The 25853-nt window shown below is 46.1% G+C and overlaps 1 protein-coding gene across 2 annotated transcripts in view; it reads left to right on the forward strand.

Annotated features, from left to right (window-relative positions):
- The window catches only part of LOC138662981 (oocyte zinc finger protein XlCOF6-like), a 102386-nt gene extending 80095 nt beyond the window's left edge, over positions 1–22291 (forward strand). Inside the window, exons 3-7 of one of the 2 annotated variants that reach the window (XM_069749008.1) lie at positions 1–180; positions 263–386; positions 470–567; positions 766–856; positions 20717–22291. In XM_069749008.1, the coding sequence (XP_069605109.1) occupies positions 1–180; positions 263–386; positions 470–567; positions 766–856; positions 20717–22164 (1941 nt within the window). In that variant the 3' untranslated portion in view covers positions 22165–22291. The remainder of the gene's footprint in view (positions 181–262; positions 387–469; positions 568–765; positions 857–20716) is intronic. The other variant, XM_069749009.1, reaches the window with a different exon arrangement.
- Positions 22292–25853: the final 3562 nt, after the last annotated feature.

Here is a 25853-nt window from a genome sequence, read left to right on the forward strand (position 1 = left end):
GATTACACAGTGGTGAAGAAGACCTCTAGTGATCGCTGTCAGGACCCTGTGTCTGAGGGATGGGGAAGACCCCTGAGCCCAATCACGGGGCCTCCACCTCACCCCCAGATCCATGAGGACATCAATGACCAGAAGATCCTAGAACTCATCTACAAGATGATTGAGCTGCTGACTGGAGAGGTGACACTGCTGGGAATGCTGGGACATTATACAGTAACGCTATGGAGGGATCGGGGGATGACGGTATCATTGTATGTGTCAGGTTCCTATAAGGTGTCAGGATGTCGCTGTCTATTTCTCCATGGAGGAGTGGGAGTATTTAGAAAGACACAGAGATCTGTACAAGAACGTCATAATGGAGGTTCCCCAGCCCCTCACATCTCCAGGTAATAGACAGGACTAAATACACACGGCCTATAATTATCTGTATGTAAAGAATGAATTCACTCCCTGTATGTGTTTCCTCCAGATCTATCCAGTAAGAGGACAACACCAGAGAGATGTCCCCGTCCTCTTCTTCCACAGGACTGTAACCAAGAAGATCCCAATGCTCCTCAGGATCATCAGGTAGATGGAGAGAAGGTGTCAGGGGATCTCCCCTATGATGTGTAGACGCCGGTGAAGGTCTTGTGCTCAGTCTTGTTTTATCCACCAGTTTTATATGTTTTATACTTGTGTAATGAGAACGGTGGAGATGGCAGGATTAGAGCTGGTCATAGATGGGACTTCTCCATCTGTCGGTGACTTTTATAATATTTGTTTCAGGGTGAAGATCTGACCCATATTAATACTACAGAGACATGTGTGAGGGGGGATGAGTGGTGTAAAGAGGAGATTCCCACATATGGCTACCCAGGTGAGTAGTAACCACTAAATGCAGAGAGGTCACACATTCTTCTCATCCCCGGCTGTGGCTGCTTTATCGGTGGTGTAGTCCAGCTGTATTACCATGATCGCCATTTTACCTCTAGACCACAACATTCTCCTCCACCCAAAACTGTTCTAATGACTTTGTTCATTGAAAGCCCTTTTCTATAGAACTTACAACCTGGTAGATCCACCTACCCCCTGGGTTTAGGAGACGCTGTTACCTGCCCAGATCTGTAAACTATAAAGCCAAGTGACAGCGTATGTAGAATGTGCTGACAAGATAGAAAATCACTTGAAGAAAAATATTCTGATGGGCTGTAAGAGAAAGCGGAGGGTAATGATGCTGTTGGCTTCCTAGAACCCTGAGATCTTATCGGATGAATCTACCTTCTCTCCCTTCTGTGCTGCTGAATGTGATCATATGGTCCCTACAAGACCAGGTCCAGTCTTTCTGGCCAAACTTCACTTTTATGATCGACAACATTAAATTGAAGTCATTATTATCGGGGACTTGAACTACCCTGAAATAGATTGGGGAACAGAAACCTGCAGTTCAAGCAAAGGTAATCGGTTTTGATAACTATGAGAGACAATTACCTTTCACAACTGGTTCAGGACCCAACAAGAAGGGGTTATGGTGGTTGAACAATGAAGACTTGGCTTGTTTGGTCAATCGTATTTTTAAAGTGTGTGGCAAAGTCCTCAGCAGAGATGAGGGAGGTTGCAGGGGGCAGTGGGGGGCGGAGGAGGGAGTTAAAGGTTTTGAATAACTGTTTGGGGTTGTAGGATAGGGAAGATGCGAGGGGTGTGAAGTAGACCTGTTTAGCAGAGGTGAGAGCAGATTTAAAAGCGAGTATTGCCTGTTGCCTTCTCACAATACCCTACATGCGATTGTACACTACTCTCTGGGCACATGGCCGTGTTCAGAAGGGAAGGAGCGCCATTTAGCTGTTTGATTGCAGATCTAGCTGGAATAGTTTGCAGACACAACGTATTGGGAGCACTGTTCGTGGTCAACTGGCAGCTCAAAAGATCTCCACCATGAACATGCTTGGCACTATCTTTGCTTTCCATATCCCAAGGATTGCCTTGCTCATCGCCCTTTAACCCCTTCTCGACCTGTGACACAGCGTATGCGTCATGAAAGTTGGTGCCAATCTGACCTGTGACGCATATGCTGTGTCACAGAATGATCGCGTCCCTGCAGATCGGGTGAAAGGGATAACTCCAATTTCACCTGATCTGCAGGGACAGGGGGAGTGGTACTTCAACCCTGGGGGGTGGCTTCGCCCCCCATGGCTACGATCGCTCTGATTGGCTGTTGAAAGTGAAACAGCCAATCAGAGCACTTTGTAATATTTCACCTATGAAAAGTGGAGAAATATTACAATCTAGCCATGGCCGATGCTGCAATATCATCGGCCATGGCTGGAAACCCTGATCTGCCCCCTGCCACCGCCACCCTCCCCAGTTCTCCGTTTTGTCCCGTACTGTGGTCCGCTCCCCCCATTCTTCTGTCCACCCCCCGAGCTCCAATCCACCCCCGTGCTCCAATCCACCCCCCCGTGCTCCGATCCCACCCCCTCATACCTACCGAGCCTCCCGGTGTCCGTCCGTCCATCTTCTCCATGGGCGTAGCCATCTTCCAAAATGCCGGCTGGCAGATTCGTTCCATGTACATTTTGATCACTGTGATAAAACCTATCACAGAGATCAAAATAAAAAAAAATAGTAAACGAACCCCCCCTTTATCACCCCCATAGGTAGGGACAATAATAAAATAAAGAAAATATATATATTTTTTTCCACTAGGGTTAGGGCTAGGGTTAGAATTAGGGTTAGAACTAGGGTTAGGGTAAGAATTAGGCTATGTGCACACGGTGCGGATTTGGCCGCTGCGGATTCGTAGCAGTTTTCCATCAGGTTTACAGTACCATATAAACCTATGGAAAACCAAATCCGCTGTGCCGATGGTGCGGAAAATACCACGCGGAAACGCTGTGTTGTATTTTCCGCAGCATGTCAATTCTTTGCGCCGATTCCGCAGCATTTTACACCTGTTCCTCAATAGGAATCTTCGCATAAAAAACACTGGAAATCCGCGGTAAATTCGCAGGTAAAACGCAGTGCCTTTTACCTGCGGATTTTCCAAAAATGGTGTGGAAAAATCTCACACGAATCCGCAACGTGGGCACATAGCCTTAGGGTTAGGGTTGTAATTAGGGCTAGGGTTGGAAATAGGATTAAGATTAGGCTTGTGGTTAGAGTTATGGTTAGGGTAAGGGGTGTGTTGGGGTTAGGGTTGGGATTAGGGGGGGTTGGGGTTAGAGGTGTGTTGGGGTTAGGGTTGTGATGAGGGTTATGGCTATAGTTGGGATTAGGGTTAGGGGTGTGTTGGGGTTAGTGTTGGAGTTGAGGGGTTTCCACTGTGTAGGCACATCAGGGGTCTCCAAACGCAACATGGCGCCACCATTGATTCCAGCCAATCTTGCGTTCAAAAAGTCAAATGGTGCTCCCTCACTTCCGAGCCCCGACGTGCAACCAAACAGTAGTTTACCCCCACATATGGTGTACCAGCATACTCAGGACAAACTGGGCAACAATCATTGGGGTCCAATTTCTCCTGTTACCCTTGTGAAAATAAAAAATATGCTTGCTAAAAAATTTTGAGGAAAGAAAAATGATTTTTTATTTTCACGGCTCTGCATTGTAAACTTCTGTGAAGCACTTGGGGGTTCAAAGTGCTCACCACATATCTAGATAAGTTCCTTGGGGGGTCTAGTTTCAAAAATGGGGTCACGTGTGGGGGGTTTCTACTGTTTAGGCACATCAGGGGCTCTGCAAACGCAACGTGATGCCCGCAGACCATTCCATCAAAGTCTGCATTTCAAAAGTCACTACTTCCCTTCCGAGCCCCGACGTGTGCCCAAACAGTGGTTCCCCCCACATATGGGTATCAGCGTACTCAGGAGAAACTGGACAGCAACTTTTGGGGTCCAATTTCTCCTGTTACTCTTGTGAAAATAAAAAATTGCGGGCTAAAAAAATCATTTTTGAGGAAAGAAAAATTATTTTTTATTTTCACGGCTCTGCGTTATAAACTTCTGTGAAGCACTTTGGGGTTTAAAGTGGTCACTGTACATCTAGATTAGTTCCATGGGAGGTCTAGTTTCCAAAATGGGGTCACATGTGGGGGAGCTCCAATGTTTAGGCACACAGGGGCTCTGCAAACGCAACATGGTGTCCGCTTAAGATTGGAGCCAATTTTTCATTGAAAAAGTCAAATGGCGCTCCTTCCCTTCCGAGCTCTGTCGTGCGCCCAAACAGTGGTCCCCCCCCCACATATGGGGTATCGGCGTACTCAGGACAAATTGTACAATAACTTTTGGGGTCCAGTTTCTCATTTTACCCTTGGGAAAATAAAAAAATTGTTGCTAAAAGATCATTTTTGTGACTAAAAAGTTAAATGTTCATTTTTTCCTTCCATGTTGCTTCTGCTGCTGTGAAGCACCTGAAGGGTTAATAAACTTCTTGAATGTGGTTTTGAGTACCTTGAGGGGTGCATTTTTTAGAATGGTGTCACTTTTGGGTATTTTCAGCCATATAGACCCCACAAACTGACTTCAAATGTGAGGTGGTCCCTAAAAAAACGGTTTTGTAAATTTTGTTGTAAAAATGAGAAATCGCTGGTCAAATTTTAACCCTTATAACTTCCTAGCAAAAAAAAAAATTTGTTTCCAAAATTGTGCTGATGTAAAGTAGACATATGGGAAATGTTATTTATTAACTATTTTGTGTCACATAACTCTCTCGTTTAACAGAATAAAAATTCAAAATTTAAAAATTGCGACATTTTCAAAATTTTAGCTAAATTTCCATTTTTTCCACAAATAAACGCCAAAATTATCGACCTAAATTTACCAGTAACATGAATCCCAATATGTCACGAAAAAAACAGTCTCAGAACCGCTAGGATCCGTTGAAGCGTTCCTGAGTTATTACCTCATGAAGGGACACTGGTCAGAATTGCAAAAAACGGCCAGGTCATTAAGGTCAAAATAGGCTGGGTCGTGAAGGGGTTAACACCATTACATGGATCTGGACTTACACTGGGACCCCTAGGTTTGGTCCATGGTGTTACCTGCTATTCTGTCATATTGGATGGCAAGAAGAATATTCAGGTAGCTGGGTCAGAACCAGAAGGACAGAATACAGAATCAGAAGACACAAGAGTAGTCAGTAAACGGGCCACGGTCACAACAGGAAACAAATACACAAGCCACAAGCTGAGCACAGAGGACTGAACCAGAGGAGAACAACGCTGTTTCTGGCAGATTCCGGTCATGTCCTTTGAGCTTTAGTAGGGTGTGGTACTTTCCAATTGGCTGAAGTAGGGAGCAGATTACTCCAGCTGGACAGCAGGAACAGATCCCAGATGAGATTGGACACACCATATGCAGAAGCCCTAATATGACTAAATGACAGAAAACCAGAAGAGCCGAAATCCCCATAAAGTGATTCCATTTTATAAATTAATTCACTGAGGGTTATAATCTATACATATGTGGTCAAAATTGTTGGTACCCCTCGTTTAATGACAGGAAACTCACAATGGTCACAGATATAACTTGAATCTGACAAAAGTAATAATAAATATAAGATCTATGAAAATGAACAAGTGAAAGTCAGATATTGCTTTTCAACCATGCTTCCACAGAATGTAAAAAGATAAAACTCATGAAATAGGCCTGGACAGAAATGATGGTACCCCTGAAAATAGTGTGGCAAAGGGACATGTTAAATCGCGGTGTGTCCACTAACTAGCATCACAGGGGTCTACAGTCTTAGAATCAGTGAGTGGCCGGTATATAGGGCTCCAGATACTCACTGTGCTGTGTGGTGACATGGTGTGTATCACACTCAACATAGACCAGAGGAAGCGAAGGAAAGAGTTGTCTCAGGAGATCAGAAAGAAAATTATAGACACACCTGTTAAAGGTAAAAGTTATAAGACCATCTCCAAGCAGCTTGTTGTTCCTGTGACTACAGTTGCACATATTATTCAGAAATGTAAGCTCCATGGGACTGTAACCAACCTCTCTGGACGTGGCCACAGGAGTAAATTGATGGCAAACCAAAGAGATGGATAATACAAATGGTAACAAAAGAGCCCAGAAAATGTAATTCCACACCAAACATAAAAAAGGGGGTGGACAAAAGTATTGGCACTGTTCGAAAAATCATGTGATGCTTCTCTAATTTGGGTAATTAACAGCACCTGTAACTTACCTGTGGCACCTAACAGGTGTTGACAATAACTAAATCACACTTGCAGCCAGTTGACAGACTCAACCTCTGTCCTGTGTCCTTGAGTGTACCACATCGAGCATGGAGAAAAGAAAGAAGACCAAAGAACTGTCTGAGGACTTGAGAAACCAAATTTTGAGGAAGCATGAGCAATCTCAAGGCTACAAGTCCATCTCCAAAGACCTGAATGTTCCTGTGTCTACAGTGCGCAGTGTCATCAAGAAGATTAAAGCCCATGGCACTGTGGCTAACCTCCCTAGATGTGGACAGAAAAGAAAAATTGACAAGAGATTTCAACGCAAGATTGTGCAAATGTTGGATAAAGAACCTCGATTAACATCGAAACAAGTTCAAGCTGCCCTGCAGTCCGAGGGTACAACAGTGTCAACCCGTACTATCCGTTGGCGTCTGAATGAAAAGGGACTGTATGGTAGGAGACCCAGGAAGACCCCACTTCTTTCCCCGAGACATAAAAAAGCCAGGCTTGAGTTTGCCAAAACTTACCTGAAAAAGCCTAAAACATTTTGGAAGAATGTTCTCTGGTCAGATGAGACAAAAGTAGAGCTTTGTGTCAAAGGCATCAACATAGAGTTTACAGGAGAAAAAAAGAGGCATCCAAAGAAAAGAACACGGTCCCTACAGTCAAACATGGCGGAGGTTCCCTGATGTTTTGGGGTTGCTTTGCTGTCTCTGGCACTGGACTTCTTGACCGTGTGCATGGCGTTATGAAGTCTGAAGACTACCAACAAATTTTGCAGCATAATGTAGGGCCCAGCGTGAGAAAGCTGGGTTTCCCTCAGAGGTCATGGCTCTTCCAGCAGGACAATGACCCAAAACACACTTCAAAAAGCACTAGAAAATGGTTTGAGAGAAAGCACTGGAGACTTCTAAGGTGGCCAGCAATGAGTCCAGACCTGAATCCCATAGAACACCTGTGGAGAGATCTAAAAATGGCAGTTTGGAGAAGGCGCCCTTCAAATATCAGGGACCTGGAGCAGTTTGCCAAAAAAGAATGGTCTAAAATTTCAGCATAGCATTGTAAGAAACTCATTGATGGTTACCGGAAGTGGTTCATTGCAGTTTTATGCTAAAGGTTTTGCAACCAAGTATTAGGCTGAGGGTGCCAATACTTTTGTCTGGCCCATTTTTGGAGTTTTGTGTGAAATGATCAATGTTTTGCTTTTTGCTTCATTCTCTTTTGTGTTTTTTCATTTAAAACGAATTAAATGAAGATAATAATACCAAATAATTTGTGTTTGCAATCATTTTCAGGAAGAAACTGAGTATTATCTGACAGAATTGCAGGGGTGTCAATACTTTTGGCCATGACTGTGTGTGTGTATATATATATATATATATATATATATATATATATATATATATACTAGATGGTGGCCCGATTCTAGCGCATCGGGTATTCTAGAATATGCATGTCCACGTAGTATATTGCACAGCCCACGTAGTATATAGCACAGCCACGTAGTATATTGCCCAGCCACGTAGTATATTGTCCAGCCACGTAGTATATTGCCCAGTCACGTAGTATATTGCCTAGTGACGTAGTATATTGCCCAGCCACGTAGTATATTGCCTAGTGACGTAGTATATTGCCCAGCCACGTAGTATATTGCCCAGTGACGTAGTATATTGCCCAGTGATGTAGTATATCGCACAGCGACGTAGTATACAGCACAGAGCCACATATTGTATTGCCCAGTGATGTAGTATATTGCCTAGTGACGTAGTATATTGCCTAGTGACGTAGTATATTGCGCAGCCACGTAGTATATTGCCCAGTGACGTAGTATATTGCCTAGTGATGTAGTATATCGCACAGCGATGTAGTATATTGCCCAGCCACGTAGTATATTGCCCAGTAACGTAGTATATTGCGCAGCCACGTAGTATATTGGCCAGTTACGTAGTATATTACCCAGCCACGTAGTATATTGCCCAGTGACGTAGTATATTGCGCAGCCACATAGTATATTGGCCAGTTACGTAGTATATTGCACAGCCACGTAGTATATTGCCTAGTGACGTACTATATTGCACAGCCACGTAGTATATTGCCTAGTGATGTAGTATATTGCCTAGTGATGTAGTATATTGCCTAGTGATGTAGTATATTGTGCAGCCACGTAGTATATTGCTCAGCCACATAGTATATTGCCCAGTGACGTAGTATATTGCCCAGCTACGTAGTATATTGCACAGCCCACGTAGTATATTGCCCAGTGACGTAGTATATTGCCCAGTCACGTAGTATATTGCACAGCCACGTAGTATATTGCCCAGCGACGTAGTATATTGCCCAGCCACGTAGTATATTGCCCAGTCACGTAGAATATTGCCTAGCCACGTAGTATATTGCCTAGTGACGTAGTATATTGCCTAGTGACGTACTATATTGCACAGCCACGTATTATATTGCCTAGTGACGTAGTATATTGCTTAGTGACGTAGTATATTGTGCAGCCACGTAGTATATTGCCCAGTTACGTAGTATATTGCCCAGTTACGTAGTATATTGCACAGCCACGTAGTATATTGCCCAGTTACGTAGTATATTGCCCAGCCACATAGTATATTGCCCAGTTACGTAGTATATTGCACAGCCACGTATTATATTGCCTAGTGACGTAGTATATTGCGTAGTGACGTACTATATTGCACAGCCACGTAGTATATTGCCTAGTGACGTAGTATATTGCCTAGTGACGTAGTATATTGTGCAGCCACGTAGTATATTGCCCAGCCACATAGTATATTGCCCAGTGACGTAGTATATTGCCCAGCTACATAGTATATTGCACAGCCCACGTAGTATATTACCCAGTGACGTAGTATATTGCCCAGTCACGTAGTATATTGCACAGCCACGTAGTATATTGCCCAGCGACGTAGTATATTGCCCAGCCACGTAGTATATTGCCTAGCGACGTAGTATATTGCGCAGCCACGTAGTATATTGCCCAGCCACGTAGTATATTGCCCAGCCACGTAGTATATTGCCCAGCCACATAGTATATTGCCCAGTGACGTAGTATATTGCCCAGCCACATAGTATATTGCCCAGTATATTGCCCAGTGACGTAGTATATTGCCCAGCTATGTAGTATATTGCCCAGTCATGTAGTATATTGCCCAGTCATGTAGTATATTGCCCAGCCACGTAGTATATTGCCCAGCCACGTAGTATATTGCCCAGCCACGTAGTATATTGCCCAGCCACATAGTATATTGCCCAGCCACGTAGTATATTGCCTAGCGACGTAGTATATTGCCCAGTCACGTAGTATATTGCACAGCCACGTAGTTTATTGCCCAGCCACATAGTATATTGCCCAGTGACGTAGTATATTGCCCAGCCACATAGTATATTGCCCAGTGACGTAGTATATTGACCAGTTACGTAGTATATTGCCCAGCCACATAGTATATTGCCCAGTGACGTAGTATATTGTCCAGCTATGTAGTATATTGCCCAGTCATGTAGTATATTGCCCAGTCATGTAGTATATTGCCCAGCCACGTAGTATATTGCACAGCCCACGTACTATATTGCCCAGCCACGTAGTATATTTCCCAGTGACGTATATTGCCCAGTCACGTAGTATATTGCACAGCCACGTAGTATATTGCCCAGCGACGTAGTATATTGCACAGCCACGTAGTATATTGCCTAGCGACGTAGTATATTGCGCAGCCACGTAGTATATTGCCCAGTTACGTAGTATATTGCGTAGCCACGTAGTATATTGCCCAGTTACGTAGTATATTGCCCAGTCACATAGTATATTGCCCAGTTACGTAGTATATTGCCAAGTGATGTAGTATATCGCACAGCGGTGTAGTATACAGCACAGAGCCACGTAGTATATTGCCTAATGACGTAGTATATTGCCCAGTGACGTAGTATATTGCCCAGTGACGTAGTATATCGCACATCGACGTAGTATACAGCACAGAGCCACGTAGTATATTGCCCAGTTACGTAGTATATTGCCGAGTGATGTAGTATACAGCACAGAGCCACGTAGTATATTGCACAGCGAAGTAGTATACAGCACAGAGCCACGTAGTATATCGGCCAGTCACGTAGTATATTGCACAGCGAAGTAGTATATTGCCCAGCCAGGTTTGTCACAGGTTAAAACATAAAAAATAAACATATACTCACCTTTCCGAAGGCCCCTTGTAGTCCACGGCAGCTTGCGGTCCCAGGGTTGGTATCAGAGCGCAGGACCTGTGATGACGTCGCGGTCACATGACCGTGACGTCATGGCAGGTCTTTCTAGCGCACGCGTGCAGGGCCTGTGATGACGTCGCGGTCACATGACCGTGACGTCATGGCAGGTCCTTCTGCCATACCATCTTTGCCACCGGAAACTGCGGTGGAAGATGGCGGCCAGCGGGAGCGGCTCAGCGGACTACGGAGGGTGAGTATAGCAGGTTTATTTTTTTTAAATTATTTTTAACATTACATTTTTTACTATTGATGCCGCATAGGCAACGTCAATATTAAAAAGTTGGGGACACACAGGGTTAATAGCGGCGGTAACTGAGTGCGTTACCCGCGGCATAACGCGGTCCCGGAGGGGCGTATGCGGGCGACAGGCACTGACTGCAAGGAGTAAGGAGCGGCCATTTTCTTCCGGACTGTGCCTGTCAATGATTGGTCGCGGCAGCCATGACAGGCAGCTGGCGAGACCAATCAGCGAATGAATAACCGTGACAGAAAGAAGGGCAGGCAGACAGAAAGGCGGAAGTGACACTTAGACAATTATATAGTAGATATATAGATATATATATATATATATATAATGTTTTTTTAAATTGGATTTTTGCATTTTGAGCATTATTGTATATATCATATTTTTAACACATGTATGTAGTTTGTGTACCACATGTATGTGTGTTTGAGTCTCTAGTCACATACAATTTTGAATTTGAGGTTATGCTATCTATCTATCTGTCTTTACATGAACTGGACTTTTAAGTACCATCATTCTTTATTATGGATATATATTTCTCCTTCGCCACATTGGGGGACACAGGACCATGGGTGTATGCTGCTGTCACTAGGAGGCTGACACTAAGCTGAGACAAAAAAAGGTTAGCTCCTCCCCTGCAGTGTACACCCTCATGCTGGCTTCCAGAGACCCAGTTCAAGCTTAGTGTCCGTAGGAGGCACACTGGATTTAATTCTTTCCCTTTTTTATCGGACGAAGGGGCGACGGAACCTTTCAAGGCTCCGATCTCCCCGAAACAACAACAGGCGAGCACGGGAGTTTACCTCTCCGTATCCTCTCCTGCGACGTGGGATACCACTGCCTGAGCTGATTTTTGGGGGCGACGGGCCCTTTCTAGGGTCCGATCTCCCCCCCCTTCTTACAGACAAGCACATGGAGTGTTCTCCACGTATCCTCTTCTGCAGCCAGGTCTTTTTTGCCATACATCTGCCCTTCCCACCAGGTTTTCCCTCGGCTGCTCATAGGCACTCTGCATTGTAGCGTCCGTGCAGCCCCCACTGCATCACCACTGAGAAAGCGGATGATGGAAGGAGGCGGACGATTCCTCTCCACCCCCCTCTCATGGGGATGGTGGATAGAGGCTTCCCCAACCCTGCACCGTCCTGCTCACCCCGGGCGCAGCTCACCAAGAAGCTTCCTGCAGATCCCCTTCGGGGTAAGTGCCACAGGGGGAAGCGGTTCTGCGGTTCCGGAGGGCTCCCTCTTAGCAGCGGCGCGCTTTTCCAGGGTCCCCATAGTTTCCAGCGCTCAGTGGCTGCGCGCCGGTCCGAAGCCGCAAATATAGGCCCCGGCTTCGGCCTAGTACAGGCCGCATCCCGACAGGCTCTGCCCACCTTTCGCATCATTTTGCGGCTCCGCCCCCCGGTCCTGGCGCTTCTTGCTCTTCGAGAATACCCTCCCAACTCCCGGCGGCCATCTTTCTTCCTTCTCTGCACGCCGCAGCTCCAACTCTCCCAGCCGCAGCTCCACTCCTCCACGTGCAGCGCTCTGAACGCCGTCTGTCGCCCCTGCAGCACCGCCGCCTCTCTCTCTGCGGGACACAGGACCACTGGTAAGGAGACCACGTCAGGTTCTCCTTTGCAGCGTCGCCCTCGCTTCCTTAGTTTATAGACCCTGTGGTCTATCTTACATTAGGGTACATCATGTCCCAGTCAAAGACCAAAAAGTCCTCAAAGGTGCATACTACATTTTTTTCTGCGTGTACCACCTGCCAGGCTCCACTTCCTCGGCCTCAGAGTTCCCCCCTCTGCTCAGCCTGCGATGCCCCAAGTGCCCAGAAGCCCTCCACCGCCGCCGACCCCAGTGCATCTAGTACCCCTGAGTGGGTCGCATCACTGTCACAGTCCGTGGATTCTTTAGCCAAAGCTATTAAATCCCTTCAGGACCCCTCTGGGGAGCGGGGCAATCCTTTTCATGGCTTAAGAGATCCCTCCGTAACAGGGGAATCGTCGGCCAGCAGGGGCCGCTCTCTCCGGAAAGAGGCTCGGTCATCCAGAAAACGGATCCGCACCACCTCCCCTGAGCACTCACCACGTCAGTCAGCCTCTGGTAGCTCCACCTCTCGCTCACCCTCTTTAGGGGCTCGTAGCGATCACGACTCTCAATATGAGTCTGATGCATCCTTAGACCCGGATGCTCCCTCATTGAGGCAGTCAATCACGCACTTAAAGTGGTCGATGACCCTAATTCTGCTCCGGACCATTCAGTCTCCTTTACTAGAACCAAGTGTCTCCATAAGACGTTCGCCTCTCACCCAGATTTCCTGGATATAGTCAGGCGACACAGGGAGCGTCCGGATAAGCGTTTCATGGGCAAAAAGGCCCTGGAATCGAAGTATCCCTTTTCCGCAGATCTAGTTAAAGACTGGACGGAATCCCCACTAGTAGATCCTCCGATTTCGCGCCTAGATCCGTTCCGGATGGTGCTTCAATTAAGAATCCCACAGAACGCCAGCCAGACTCCCTAGCTCGCTCAGTGTATGAAGCCTCAGGTTCCTCCCTATCTCCCTCCTTCGCCACGGCTTGGGTTGCCAAGGCAATGGTTTCCTGCGCAGATGCCCTAGCAAAATCCATTCAGGAACAGGATCTCCCGTCTGAGGTGGCGGACCTTGCCAAACAGATTGCCATGGCTGGAGATTACGTGATGTACGCATCTCTCGATGCAGCGGACTGTGCAGCAACTGCGGCTTCGAACGCCATCACCATCAGAAGAGCTATCTGGTTCAGAGAGTGGCGCGCAGATTCCTCTTCAAAAAAGTCTCTGATTTCCCTTCCTTTTCAGAGCGGGCGTCTTTTTGGAGAAAAGCTAGACCAGCTTATTTCCGACGCCACAGGGAGGAAAGAGCAGGTTCCTCCCCCAACATAAGCCCAAAGCTGCTTTTCAGCTCCATCAATATTTCCGCTTTCTGCCCTTTCGTAGCAGTCCATCCTGGTCCAATTCTGCTGCCTCATCCAGATCAGACCGATCCACTCAGACAGAGACTCTCGACCCTCTTTCAGGCCGAATCAGTCCTGGCGAGGAAAGCCTAGGCAACCCAGAACCAGAGGGTCCAGGCCTGCCAGATTCCCTTCGCAATGACTCGAGAACTATTCCAGTCGACACCTCCAAAGTAGGCGGACGTCTGCTTCTTTTTCAGCAAGCCTGGCTCTCCGTCGTCCACGACGAATGGGTCAGGGATCTTGTGTCGTCTGGCTACAAAATAGAGTTCTCTGCCTTCCCTCCAGCACGGTTTTTTCCCTCTCGTCTCCCGAGTTTGGGGGCTCAGTCTCGCGCCCTTCATTGCGCCATTCATTCCCTCCGCCAAAGCGGGGTCATTGTTCCGGTTCCGGAACACGAGAGGTTCAGAGGCTTTTACTCAAACCTCTTCGTCGTGCCAAAAAAGGACCGGAAGGTGCGCCCCATTTTGGACCTGAAGCTCCTAAACAAGTGCGTAAAAGTACGGCACTTCAGGATGGAATCTCTCTGGTCGGTCATCTCCTCGATGGAGAGAGGGGAATACCTGGCATCTATAGACATCAAAGATGCCTATCTTCATATCCCAATATTCCCGCCACATCAAACGTTCCTCCGTTTTGCCATCCTAGAGGACCATTTCCAATTCACGGCCTTACCCTTCGGTCTTGCCACGGCGCCGAGGGTATTCACAAAAGTCATGGGGCGGCTGTCATGGCCATTCTTCACTCTCGAGGAGTGGTCGTGTTGCCTTACTTAGACGACCTCATAAAATGTCCGTCTTATCAGGCCTGCGAAGCAAGCGCCCGCATTACCTTGGATTCTCTTTCGCGCCTGGGCTGGTTGATCAACTCGGACAAGTCCTCCCCCGTTCCTTCCCGACAGATCTCTTTCCTAAGAATGATCCTGGACACCTCAAGGGGACTGGTCTTGCTTCCTCTGTCCAAGGCCCAAGAGCTTCAGCAAGGAGCTTGGACGCTCTGCCATCCTCGCCCACGACCCATTCGGTTCGCCATGAAGATCCTGGGCAAAATGGTAGCCGCAATAGAAGCGGTCCCCTTCGCTCAACTCCATCTCCGCCCCTTACAACAGGCTCTGCTGGACAACTGGGACAGGAGTCCCTTATCCCTCGATCGTCCATGCCCTCTTTCCCTGCGGATCAGGCAATCCCTCACTTGGTGGACCCTGGGACCATCTCTCCTCCAGGGGAAGTCTTTTCTCCCGATCCGCTGGCTAGTGGTAACTACCGACGCCAGTCTCCTCGGCTGGGGAGTGGTGTTTCTTCACCACTCTGCCCAGGGGCGTTGGACAATTCGGGAGTCGAGGCTCCCTATAAACATCCTGGAGATTCGTGCGATCAGACTCGCCCTGAGACGCTTTTACCCCCTGCTCGCGGGTCACCCAATTCGAGTCCAATCGGACAATGTCACAGCGGTGGCATATATAAACCATCAAGGGGGTACCCGCAGCAGGGTGGCGATGCAGGATGTCTCCCACATTCTTCGTTGGGCCGAAGCCAACCACTCCACTATTTCCGCTGTGCACATTCCGAGCGTCGAAAACTGGGCAGCGGACTTTCTCAGCCGTCAGGGCCTTGCCTCGGGGGAGTGGGAACTCCATCCAGAGGTTTTCCGGCAAATCTGCCTTCGCTTGGGGACCCCGGACGTGGATCTGATGGCGTCCAGATTGTACGCCAAGGTTCACAATTTCATAGCACGTTCTCGAGATCCCTAGGCTATCAGAGTGGACGCGCTGATATCCCCGTGGCATCAGTTCCAATTCCCGTACGTGTTCCCTCCGCTTCCCTTACTTGCCGAAGGTGATCCGGAAAATCAAGACGGAGGGGGTTCCGGTCATTCTTGTCGCCCCGGATTGGCCACGTCGCGCCTGGTACGCGGAGCTCGTTCAGCTCGTATCCGACGTCCCCTGGCGGTTACCAGACCGCCCAGATCTGCTTCGCCAAGGGCCGATCTGCCACCAGAGCTCAGGGGCCCTACGTTTAACAGCGTGGCTGTTGAAACCTGGATTCTAACTTGAGCTGGTTTCTCTCAGCAGGTCATTCCCACCATGATAAGTGCTCACAAGGCGTCTTCCGCTTCCATCTATCACCGCACCTGGAAAACCTTCTTCTCGTGGTGCAGGCTCCGAGGTCGCCCTCCGCTCGTTTTCTCAATCCCTTGCATTTTGGATTTCCTTCAGTCCGGCTTGGATTCCGGCTTGGCGCTGAGTTCCCTCAAGGGTCAGATCTCAGCGTTATCCGTGTTATTTCAACGTAGGATCGCTGCCAACCTACAAGTCAAGACCTTCATTCAGGGAGTCTCCCATGTGGTACCCCCCTACAGAATGCCGTTAGAGACCTGGGATCTCAACTTGGTTCTGGGGGTTCTTCAGGAACCTCCGTTTGAGCCTCTTCAGGACATCCGCTAACTGTCCTCTCCTGGAAGGTTGCCTTCCTTGTAGCTGTGTCATCTATCAGACGGGTCTCAGAATTGGCCGCTTTATCCTGCCGGGCTCCTTTTCTTGCCTTCCACCAGGACAAGGTAGTCCTACGCCCATCTCCGGCCTTTCTCCCTAAGGTGGTCTCAACTTTTCACCTTAACGAGGACATCATTCTTCCCTCTTTCTGCCCGCAGCCAAAACACAGGGTCGAAAAAGCCCTTCATACCCTGGACGTGGTACGGGCCCTTAGGAGGTACATTTCCAGAACGGCTCATTTCCGAAAATCGGACTCCCTCTTCGTTCTCCCGGAGGGTCACAGAAAGGGTTTGGCTGCGTCTAAAGCCACAATAGCCAGATGGATTCAGTCTGCTATCCAAGAATCCTATCGGGTCAGGGGTAGACCTATCCCGGCGGGGATTAGAGCACACTCCACTCGGTCGATGGGTGCTTCCTGGGCCATCCGGCACCAGGCAACGGCGGAGCAGGTTTGCAAGGCCGCAACGTGGTCCAGCCTGCATACTTTCACAAAGCACTACAATGTCCACATTCATTCCTCTGCGGATGCGACCCTTGGCAGACGTATTATGCAAGCGGCCTTTGCGCATTTATAGTCAGATGGTACACGGAGTTATTTGGTTGTATTGTTCCCCTCCCAGAGACTGCTTTGGGACGTCCCATGGTCCTGTGTCCCCCAATGTGGCGAAGGAGAAATAGGGATTTTTGTGTGTACTCACGGTAAAATCCTTTTCTCCGAGCCACTCATTGGGGGACACAGCACCCACCCTGTTAGCCTGTTCGGCTCTTTACCTTTTTCGGTTTTTGTCTTTCTTTGACATGTTATACTCTAATGTTACATGATATATTGTTATTATTCTCCTACTGCTTTTGCACTGAACTGGGACTCTGGAAGCCAGCATGAGGGTGTATACTGCAGGGGAGGAGCTAACCTTTTTTTGTCTCAGCTTAGTGTCAGCCTCCTAGTGACAGCAGCATAACACCCATGGTCCTGTGTCCCCCAATGAGTGGCTTGGAGAAAAGGATTTTACAGTGAGTACACACAAAAATCCCTATTTTTTTTATCTCATTGTTTTTAAACCTGTTATTTAACAATAAAATCATATGATAATAATATTGAAATATATTCTTTGGACTTTCTGGTCGGTCTTTATTCTTCTTCTTGGTGGTATTGACATTGGAAAATAGGTAGATACGTAAATGGTCACTACACCAACAGTTGAATTCGCAGTGGGGTGTCATTTCCAAAATGGGGTCACTTCAGGGGGGATTCTTCTGTTATGGCACTTTTGAGAGCCGCTATGTGCCAGAACAACAGAATCTCCCCTGAAGTGACCCCATTATGGAAAATGACACCCCTCTGGGAATTCTTCTATGGATGTAGTGACCATTTCCACTACATGGATGATTTCCAGAAACATGTAGTAGAAGTTTTAGAGCAAAAATGTCATTATAGTGCCCAATATATTGTGCCCAGCTTGTGTCTCTGGAGACATCCCCCCACCTACCCCCGGAAATTAAGTCAGCTCTACTCAGATGTGTCTGTCACTAAATAAACCAAATGCTTGAATGTCAAAACAGTTTAAAAACGTGGTTCTGTGTGGAAGATTATAAATCGGTCATGGAGGCATAAGTCCGGCAATGATGGGCATTGTGGGCAATAATAGCGGGTATCATGCCTCATTCCTCTCTTGGAACATACACGACATCTTCTCTGGGGGTCCTTTCTTGTTTCAGTTGCTGGAAAGAGTGCAATAAAATGTCCTTCAGTGAGTCTTCTGACATCTTCAGATTCTAAAGGATTGGCGGGGGCAACATTTTCAAAAAGATTTTCAATTACCTTTTCCTGACAAGGAAAGTATCTGCAATTTCCGGCATTTTTGTATAACACATAAGAATTATATGAGGCCACCTGAAACAAATAAATGACTAACTTTTTATACCAGGTATATGATTTTTTGATACCCAGTATGGCTGTAGAACGTGATCTGCAAGGTCCACACCCCCCATATATTTGTTGTAGTCAATGACAGACACAGGTTTTGGAGTAGTGGATCCCTGTTGGTCTGCAGTGGCCCTTGTGGCATCTGTGTGGATCGAGCTCAGGATAAAAATATCTTTGTTATCCTTATACTTAAGGGCAAGCAGTTCTCCATTGTGTAAAGCCCCTATCTGCTCCTTTCAGAACTTTTCGTTGACCAATGATTGTGGAAACCCCTGACAGTTTTTGCGAATGGTCCCACAAGCCCCTTTTATGTTCAACCAGACTTGTAAATAGGGGTATGCTGGTGTAGTACTTGACAAGATACAGATTGTAGCCTTTTTGTAATAATGGAGTTATCAGCTCCCAAACGGTTTTTTCAGATGTCCCCAGATAAGTAGGGCATCCTGGTGGGTTTAGTTGGCTATCTTTCCTTCATAAATTCAAAAAGCTGATGTGTATCCTGTTGAATTGTCACACATTTTATAGAGGGACTCATCAATGGAAATGTTTTCTGTTGGGGTATAAAGCTTTAAGAATTTTCCTGTCAAGTCTTCTATGATGGGTCTGATTTTCAATAGTCTGTCATGTTCTGGAGCATTTCTAAGCAGGCATTGACTCTTGTCATTAAAATGCCAAAATCTCATGAGCATTTCATAACAGGTCTTAGGAAGAACGGCAGAAAACATTGGGGTGGCTTGAACAGGGCAGTTGGACCAATAGGACCGAATGCTCATTTTTTTAAATAAGCCCCATAGCGAATATAAGTCCTAAAAATGTAATAGGATCTTGGATTCTGGCTGATGAATTGGGACGCATATACATTTATTTGTAGGACAGTGTGCTCTAGCAAGCTAATAGAAAACTCTAAAGTGACCAAGTTATTGGGGAGACAATTGAGAAAAGCCTACTTCTTTAGCCTAATCCTAACTTTAGAATGAACCCTAACTTTAGCCTAACAGTAACCCTAACTATAGCACTAACCCTAACCTGCCTTATCTGTTTTTTAACTTTATAACAAGATCGCTGACTGACACAGCTGTTGCCAGCAGCACTTGTAACACTGTTTCTCCTTTAATCTCTCACTGACAAAGATGTGAAGAGAAACAGCGTTTTTATCAGGCAGATCGCCCGGGAAAGTTGGTTGCTACAACAAACTTTCCTAGTGATTTGTCTCATTGGCTGGTGTGACGCTGACGTCATCAGGACCTGAACCAATCAGGTCTTGATGAGGTCGGGTGTCACACAGGAACTGTTGTGCGCCGGAATCCCCTCGTTATAAGGTACGTGGGGGTCCCGATGAGCACAAAACCGCCGACCGTAGACAAACGGTAGCTAAATGCCGGCGCTAGCAGGGCTTTGTGCACGCCACCGTTTATCTACGGTTGGTGGTCACAAAGCGGTTAAGTTACGGGTACCATAATTTCTGTCCAGGCCTATTTCATGAGTTTTATTTTTTTTATTTTTTTTAAATGTGTGGAAACCTGGTTGAAAAGCAATGTCTGACTTTAATTTGTTCATTTTCATAGATCTCTCATTTATTACTTTTGTCAAATTCAAGTTATTTCTGTGACCATTGTGGGTTTTTCAGTCATTAAACGAGGGGTACCAACAATTTTGACCAAGTGTGTAGGAGGAGTGAATATTTTGACTCCACAGCCATTTTCTGGAAATTAAGACTCAGTGGATGTTGGAGAGTGAAAATTACACATTTGCCATTGTATTACCCAGCACAGATTGTGCTCCAGGAGACACACACCGCAAATTAAGTGGATTCTTCTCACTATATAATATTGCTAAATACAGGGATCCTAAGGCTATGTGCACACGATGCGGATTTTGCTGCGGATTTTTCCGCAGCGGATTTGGAAAGTCCGCAGTGCAAAATCACTGCGGTTTTCACTGCGGATTTTCACGCGGTTTCTTCTGTGGATTCCTCTGCGGGTTTTCAACTGCACTTTCCTATTGGTGCAGGTTGAAAACCGCTGCAGAATCCGCAGAAAGAATTGACATGCTACTTCTTTTTTTCCGCAGCGTTTCCGCACGGAATTTTCTGCATCATGTGCACTGCGGTTTTTGTTTTCCATAGGCTAACATTGTACTGTACACCGCATGGAAAACTGCTGCGGATCTGCAGCGTCAAATCCGCTGCGGATCCGCAGCAAAAACCGTAACGTGTGCACAAGCCCTAAATGTTGTTTGAGCACACTGCAAGACTCAGAAGTGAGAGCGGATTTTGCTGGATTGATTTATAGAAACTCTGTTCCTTTTCAACAGCCTTTGAGCCACTAATAGTGTGGAAACTTCTGTTTTTCCATTGACCGATGATGAACCTGAGTGGGAACTTGTTTTTTGTGAGATGAGAACTGGTATTATTTTTGCCTACATAACATTGATTGGTTTCTTTTTATTCGATATATGGAAGGCAGAATGAACAAACAGTTGAACACCACACACCACTGGTTCATCCAACAAGGTTTTCTATTAGACTGTGAACAGTCATTGTCTTAGTAAATAAAGTTGTACATAGCTTGCCATTTGTATGGACAGTTTAAGCAGAAATGTTCAATAATATAAAACTCAAGGATATTGTGTTAAAAAAAATTGTTTATCTTAGCAGATGACTGTACCAGGAGATCAGAGGGACAGTTGACATCTTCAATGTTTAAATCTGATGATCTTGAGATCCTGCAAGATACAACTGAAGTGATTGCTGTTTCTCCAGATATATCATCATCAATTCACACCAAAGATCTGTCATCTGATCCTATGAAACAGGTCCCATCTTCTGATTCATTACTGACTGCTAAGGAAAATCAAAGTCACAAAAGAGGCAACAAAAAACAAACTGCTCCTAAAGCAAAGAAGTCATTTTCATGTTCAGAATGTGGGAAATGTTTTCACCAGAAAGGGAATCTTGTTATTCACCAGAGAATCCACACAGGGGAGAAGCCTTTTTCCTGTTCAGAATGTGGGAAAAGTTTTATCCAGAAAGGGAATCTTGTTATTCACCAGAGAATCCACACAGGGGAGAAGCCTTTTTCCTGTTCAGAATGTGGGAAAAGTTTTAACCAGAAAGGGTATCTTGTTATTCACCAGAGAACCCACACAGGGGAGAAGCCTTTTTCCTGTTCAGAATGTGGGAAATGTTTTACACATAAATTTTATCTTGTTAGTCACCAGAGAACCCACACAGGGGAGAAGCCTTTTTCTTGTTCAGAATGTGGGAAATGTTTTAACCAGGAAAGGAATCTTGTTAGTCACCAGAGAACTCACACAGGGAAGAAGCCTTTTTCGTGTTCAGATTGTGGGAAATGTTTTAACCGGAAAAGGAATCTTGTTATTCACCAGAGAACGCACACAGGGGAGAAGCCTTTTTCCTGTTCAGAATGTGGGAAATGTTTTAACCAGAAAGGGTATCTTGTTATTCACCAAAGAACCCACACCACAGGGGAATATCCTTTTTCCTGTTCAGAATGTGGGAAATGTTTTACCCAGAAAGCAGATTTAGTTACTCACCAGATAACCCACACAGGGGATAAGCCTTTTACCTGTTCAGAATGTGGGAAATGTTTTAACCAGGAAAGGAATCTTGTTAGTCACCAGAGAACTCACACAGGGAAGAAGCCTTTTTCATGTTCAGAATGTGGGAAAAGTTTTATCGAGAAATGGAATCTTGTTATTCACCAGAGAACCCACACAGGGGAGAAGCCTTTTTCATGTTCAGAATGTGGGAAAAGTTTTAACCAGAAAGGGTATCTTGTTATTCACCAGAGAACCCACACAGGGGAGAAGCCTTTTTCCTGTTCAGAATGTGGGAAATGTTTTACCCGGAAAGCAGATTTGGTTACTCACCAGAGAAGCCACACAGGGGAGAAGCCTTTTACCTGTTCAGAATGTGGGAAATGTTTTATCCAAAAATCAGATTTGGTTAGGCACCATAGAACTCACACAGGGGTGAAGCCTTTTTCCTGTTCAGATTGTGGGAAATGTTTTAAATGGAAAGTGCTTCTTGTTAGACATCAGAGCAGTCACACAGAGGAGAAGCCTTTTTCATTTTCTTAATGTGGGAAATAATTTAATTGAAAATCAAATGTTAATAAACATCAGAGACGTCACATAGGGGAGAAGCCTTTTTTATGTTCATAATGTTGGAAAAGTTTGAACCAAAATTAAATCTTGTTAAATGGGTTGTCTCTTGTTATTCCTCGTGTTTGCTGACAAAAGGGTAAAACTAAACTTTATTAATTCCAAATGTAAAACTATACCGATAATTCACCCCTTGAAGGTTAGTCAGTAGGTAACTAATAGAAAAAACATGTACCTCACAGTTCAGTATATAGGGTGAGGTGACATATAAACACTCACTCTCCAAGCCTCTCATTTCTACGTGTTTCATCATCCTCACCAACGGCGACTCAACAGGAGACTATTTAATATTGACCTATATTCAAGAGAGACTAGACAAAAAAAATGTATCATGTTATCCGAAACAGTCAGAAAACCAGCCACATTTTGGCAGATCCCAGACCTCAAGCTATATACTTCGTAAGTTTATAAGCCACTGCAGTGTCCAGAATAGATAGTTTGTGAAAATACAGTACAGTATAATTCTTGTGTTTTTTCTCCTATGGGGACTGCCCCAGTTTGGTATTGTAACAGCTGGTAATTAGTAGTGCAGACAAATTGTCCTGGACTAAACTCAGTTTTCAGACGACCCAATACAGTGGGGCAAAAAAGTATTTAGTCAGTCAGCAATAGTGCAAGTTCCACCACTTAAAAAGATGAGAGGCGTCTGTAATTTACATCATAGGTAGACCTCAACTATGGGAGACAAACTGAGAAAAAAAAATCCAGAAAATCACATTGTCTGTTTTTTTAACATTTTATTTGCATATTATGGTGGAAAATAAGTATTTGGTCAGAAACAAAATTTCATCTCAATACTTTGTAATATATCCTTTGTTGGCAATGACAGAGGTCAAACGTTTTCTGTAAGTCTTCACAAGGTTGCCACACACTGTTGTTGGTATGTTGGCCCATTCCTCCATGCAGATCTCCTCTAGAGCAATGATGTTTTTGGCTTTTCGCTTGGCAACACGGACTTTCAACTCCCTCCAAAGGTTTTCTATAGGGTTGAGATCTGGAGACTGGCTAGGCCACTCCAGGACCTTGAAATGCTTCTTACGAAGCCACTCCTTCGTTGCCCTGGCGGTGTGCTTTGGATCATTGTCATGTTGAAAGACCCAGCCACGTTTCATCTTCAATGCCCTTGCTGATGGAAGGAGGTTTGCACTCAAAATCTCACGATACATGGCCCCATTCATTCTTTCATGTACCCGGATCAGTCGTCCTGGCCCCTTTGCAGAGAAACAGCCCCAAAGCATGATGTTTCCACCACCATGCTTTACAGTAGGTATGGTGTTTGATGGATGCAACTCAGTATTCTTTTTCCTCCAAACACGACAAGTTGTGTTTCTACCAAACAGTTCCAGTTTGGTTTCATCAGACCATAGGACATTCTCCCAAAACTCCTCTGGATCATCCAAATGCTCTCTAGCAAACTTCAGACGGGCCCGGACATGTACTGGCTTAAGCAGTGGGACACGTCTGGCACTGCAGGATCTGAGTCCATGGTGGCGTAGTGCGTTACTTATGGTAGGCCTTGTTACATTGGTCCCAGCTCTCTGCAGTTCATTCACTAGGTCCCCCCGCATGGTTCTGGGATTTTTGCTCACCGTTCTTGTGATCATTCTGACCCCACGGGGTGGGATTTTGCGTGGAGCCCCAGATCGAGGGAGATTATCAGTGGTCTTGTATGTCTTCCATTTTCTAATTATTGCTCCCACTGTTGATTTCTTCACTCCAAGCTGGTTGGCTATTGCAGATTCAGTCTTCCCAACCTGGTGCAGGGCTACAATTTTGTTTCTGGTGTCCTTTGACAGCTCTTTGGTCTTCACCATAGTGGAGATTGGAGTCAGACTGTTTGAGGGTGTGCACAGGTGTCTTTTTATACTGATAACAAGTTTAAACAGGTGCCATTACTACAGGTAATGAGTGGAGGAAAGAGGAGACTCTTAAAGAAGAAGTTACAGGTCTGTGAGCGCCAGAAATCTTGATTGTTTGTTTCTGACCAAATACTTATTTTCCACCATAATATGCAAATAAAATGTTAAAAAAACAGACAATGTGATTTTCTGGATTTTTTTTTTCTCAGTTTGTCTCCCATAGTTGAGGTCTACCTATGATGTAAATTACAGACGCCTCTCATCTTTTTAAGTGGTGGAACTTGCACTATTGCTGACTGACTAAATACTTTTTCTCTTACCCCATGACGGCACTAACGAGAGAGAGGGATCCGCCCTCAGGGACAGGAAACCCACAGGTTAAAAAGGCGGGACCTCTCCTCCACCTCAGTTCGGTTTCCTGTCCCCGACGGGGATCCCACAACTCACCATCCAGGAGTCCAGGGACCATCGGGCCGAGTTCAGGCAGCGGGGGGCCCTGCCACGGTTCAGGTGGATTCCTCCCTGAAGGCGCGTTCCGGGGTCGGCGGGCCTCGTGGATATGCGCGGAGGGGAGGCAGTGAAGAGGTTACCGAGCCTGCCTCTTCTCTTTTCAATGGAGTGGTCGGTAATAGGTAGCGGCGGCTACCTGGAGGTTTCCTCCGCCGGTCCATGAGGCGCACAGGGGGTGGTGACGCCGGTCACCGACAAGCGGCAAGACGCAGATTGCAGCGGCGGCTGCAGAAGCTCCGTCCCTCCTGTGAGCCGGCAAGTAGTGAGCGCGCGCGCGAGGTCCGGCAACTCACTGCGCAGGCGCTGGGGTCACTTCCGGGGTCGGCGCAAGGTACCTCTGGGTAATCCGGAAGTTACCTGGCGCCGCTCTGTCAGCATAAAAAACGGAAAAAAAGGGGCATACCGCTGCTCAGTAATTACCACCATGAGTGGAATAGAGCAGTCGGTGGAAGAAATTTCACAGGCCCCTGTGACAAAGAATCCGAAGGAGCGCCATTCGTCACGGAAACCTACGCAGCGCAGCAGCTCAGGATCCCAGCGCAGCAGAGGCTCTGGTGGATCCAGGAGGGAGACGGTGGTTCAAGTGGAGGAGGCATCCTCAAAGCCACAGCCGGTATCTTCCTCACATTAGGAGGGTAAGTGACCTCCGTGAAAGTGTATATTCTAATAGGGGTTTATTGTTTCCTAGGGAAAGAAATGCCAAGGGAAAAGTAAACATAAAGTGTGCCCACTTTGTTCAGCAGATTTGCCAGATTCGTGGGTTAAAAAACTCTGTGCGTCATGTATTAAGAACACCATTGATGAGGAGGCACCAAGTTTCACATCTGAATTAAAAGATTTAATTAAAACCCAAGTAGCAGACGCATTAAAAAGCGTAAAAAACCGTAAAAGAAAACATAAAGAAAAATCTCCAGATTACAGCTCCAGCGAGGGAGATAGTACGAGTGGGGATTCTGATAGCTCGACAGCTTCATCATCCTCCTCCGCATCTTCAGAAAGCGGTCGCAACTGTTTCCCAATAGATGAAACGGATGCGTTGGTGAAAATGGTTAGGGCGACAATGGGTCTGGCAGATACTCGTTCCAAAAAATCTGTACAAGATCTTATGTTTAGTGGCCTGGAACAAAAGAAGTACAGAGTGTTCCCATTAAATGAAAAAATTCAAGCCCTTATAAAAAAGGAGTGGAAAAGGCCAGACAAAAAAGTACTGTTAACACCCAAAAGGAAATACCCATT

The sequence above is a fragment of the Ranitomeya imitator genome, chromosome 2, assembly GCF_032444005.1.
Source record: "Ranitomeya imitator isolate aRanImi1 chromosome 2, aRanImi1.pri, whole genome shotgun sequence".
NCBI classification, from domain to species: domain Eukaryota; kingdom Metazoa; phylum Chordata; class Amphibia; order Anura; family Dendrobatidae; genus Ranitomeya; species Ranitomeya imitator.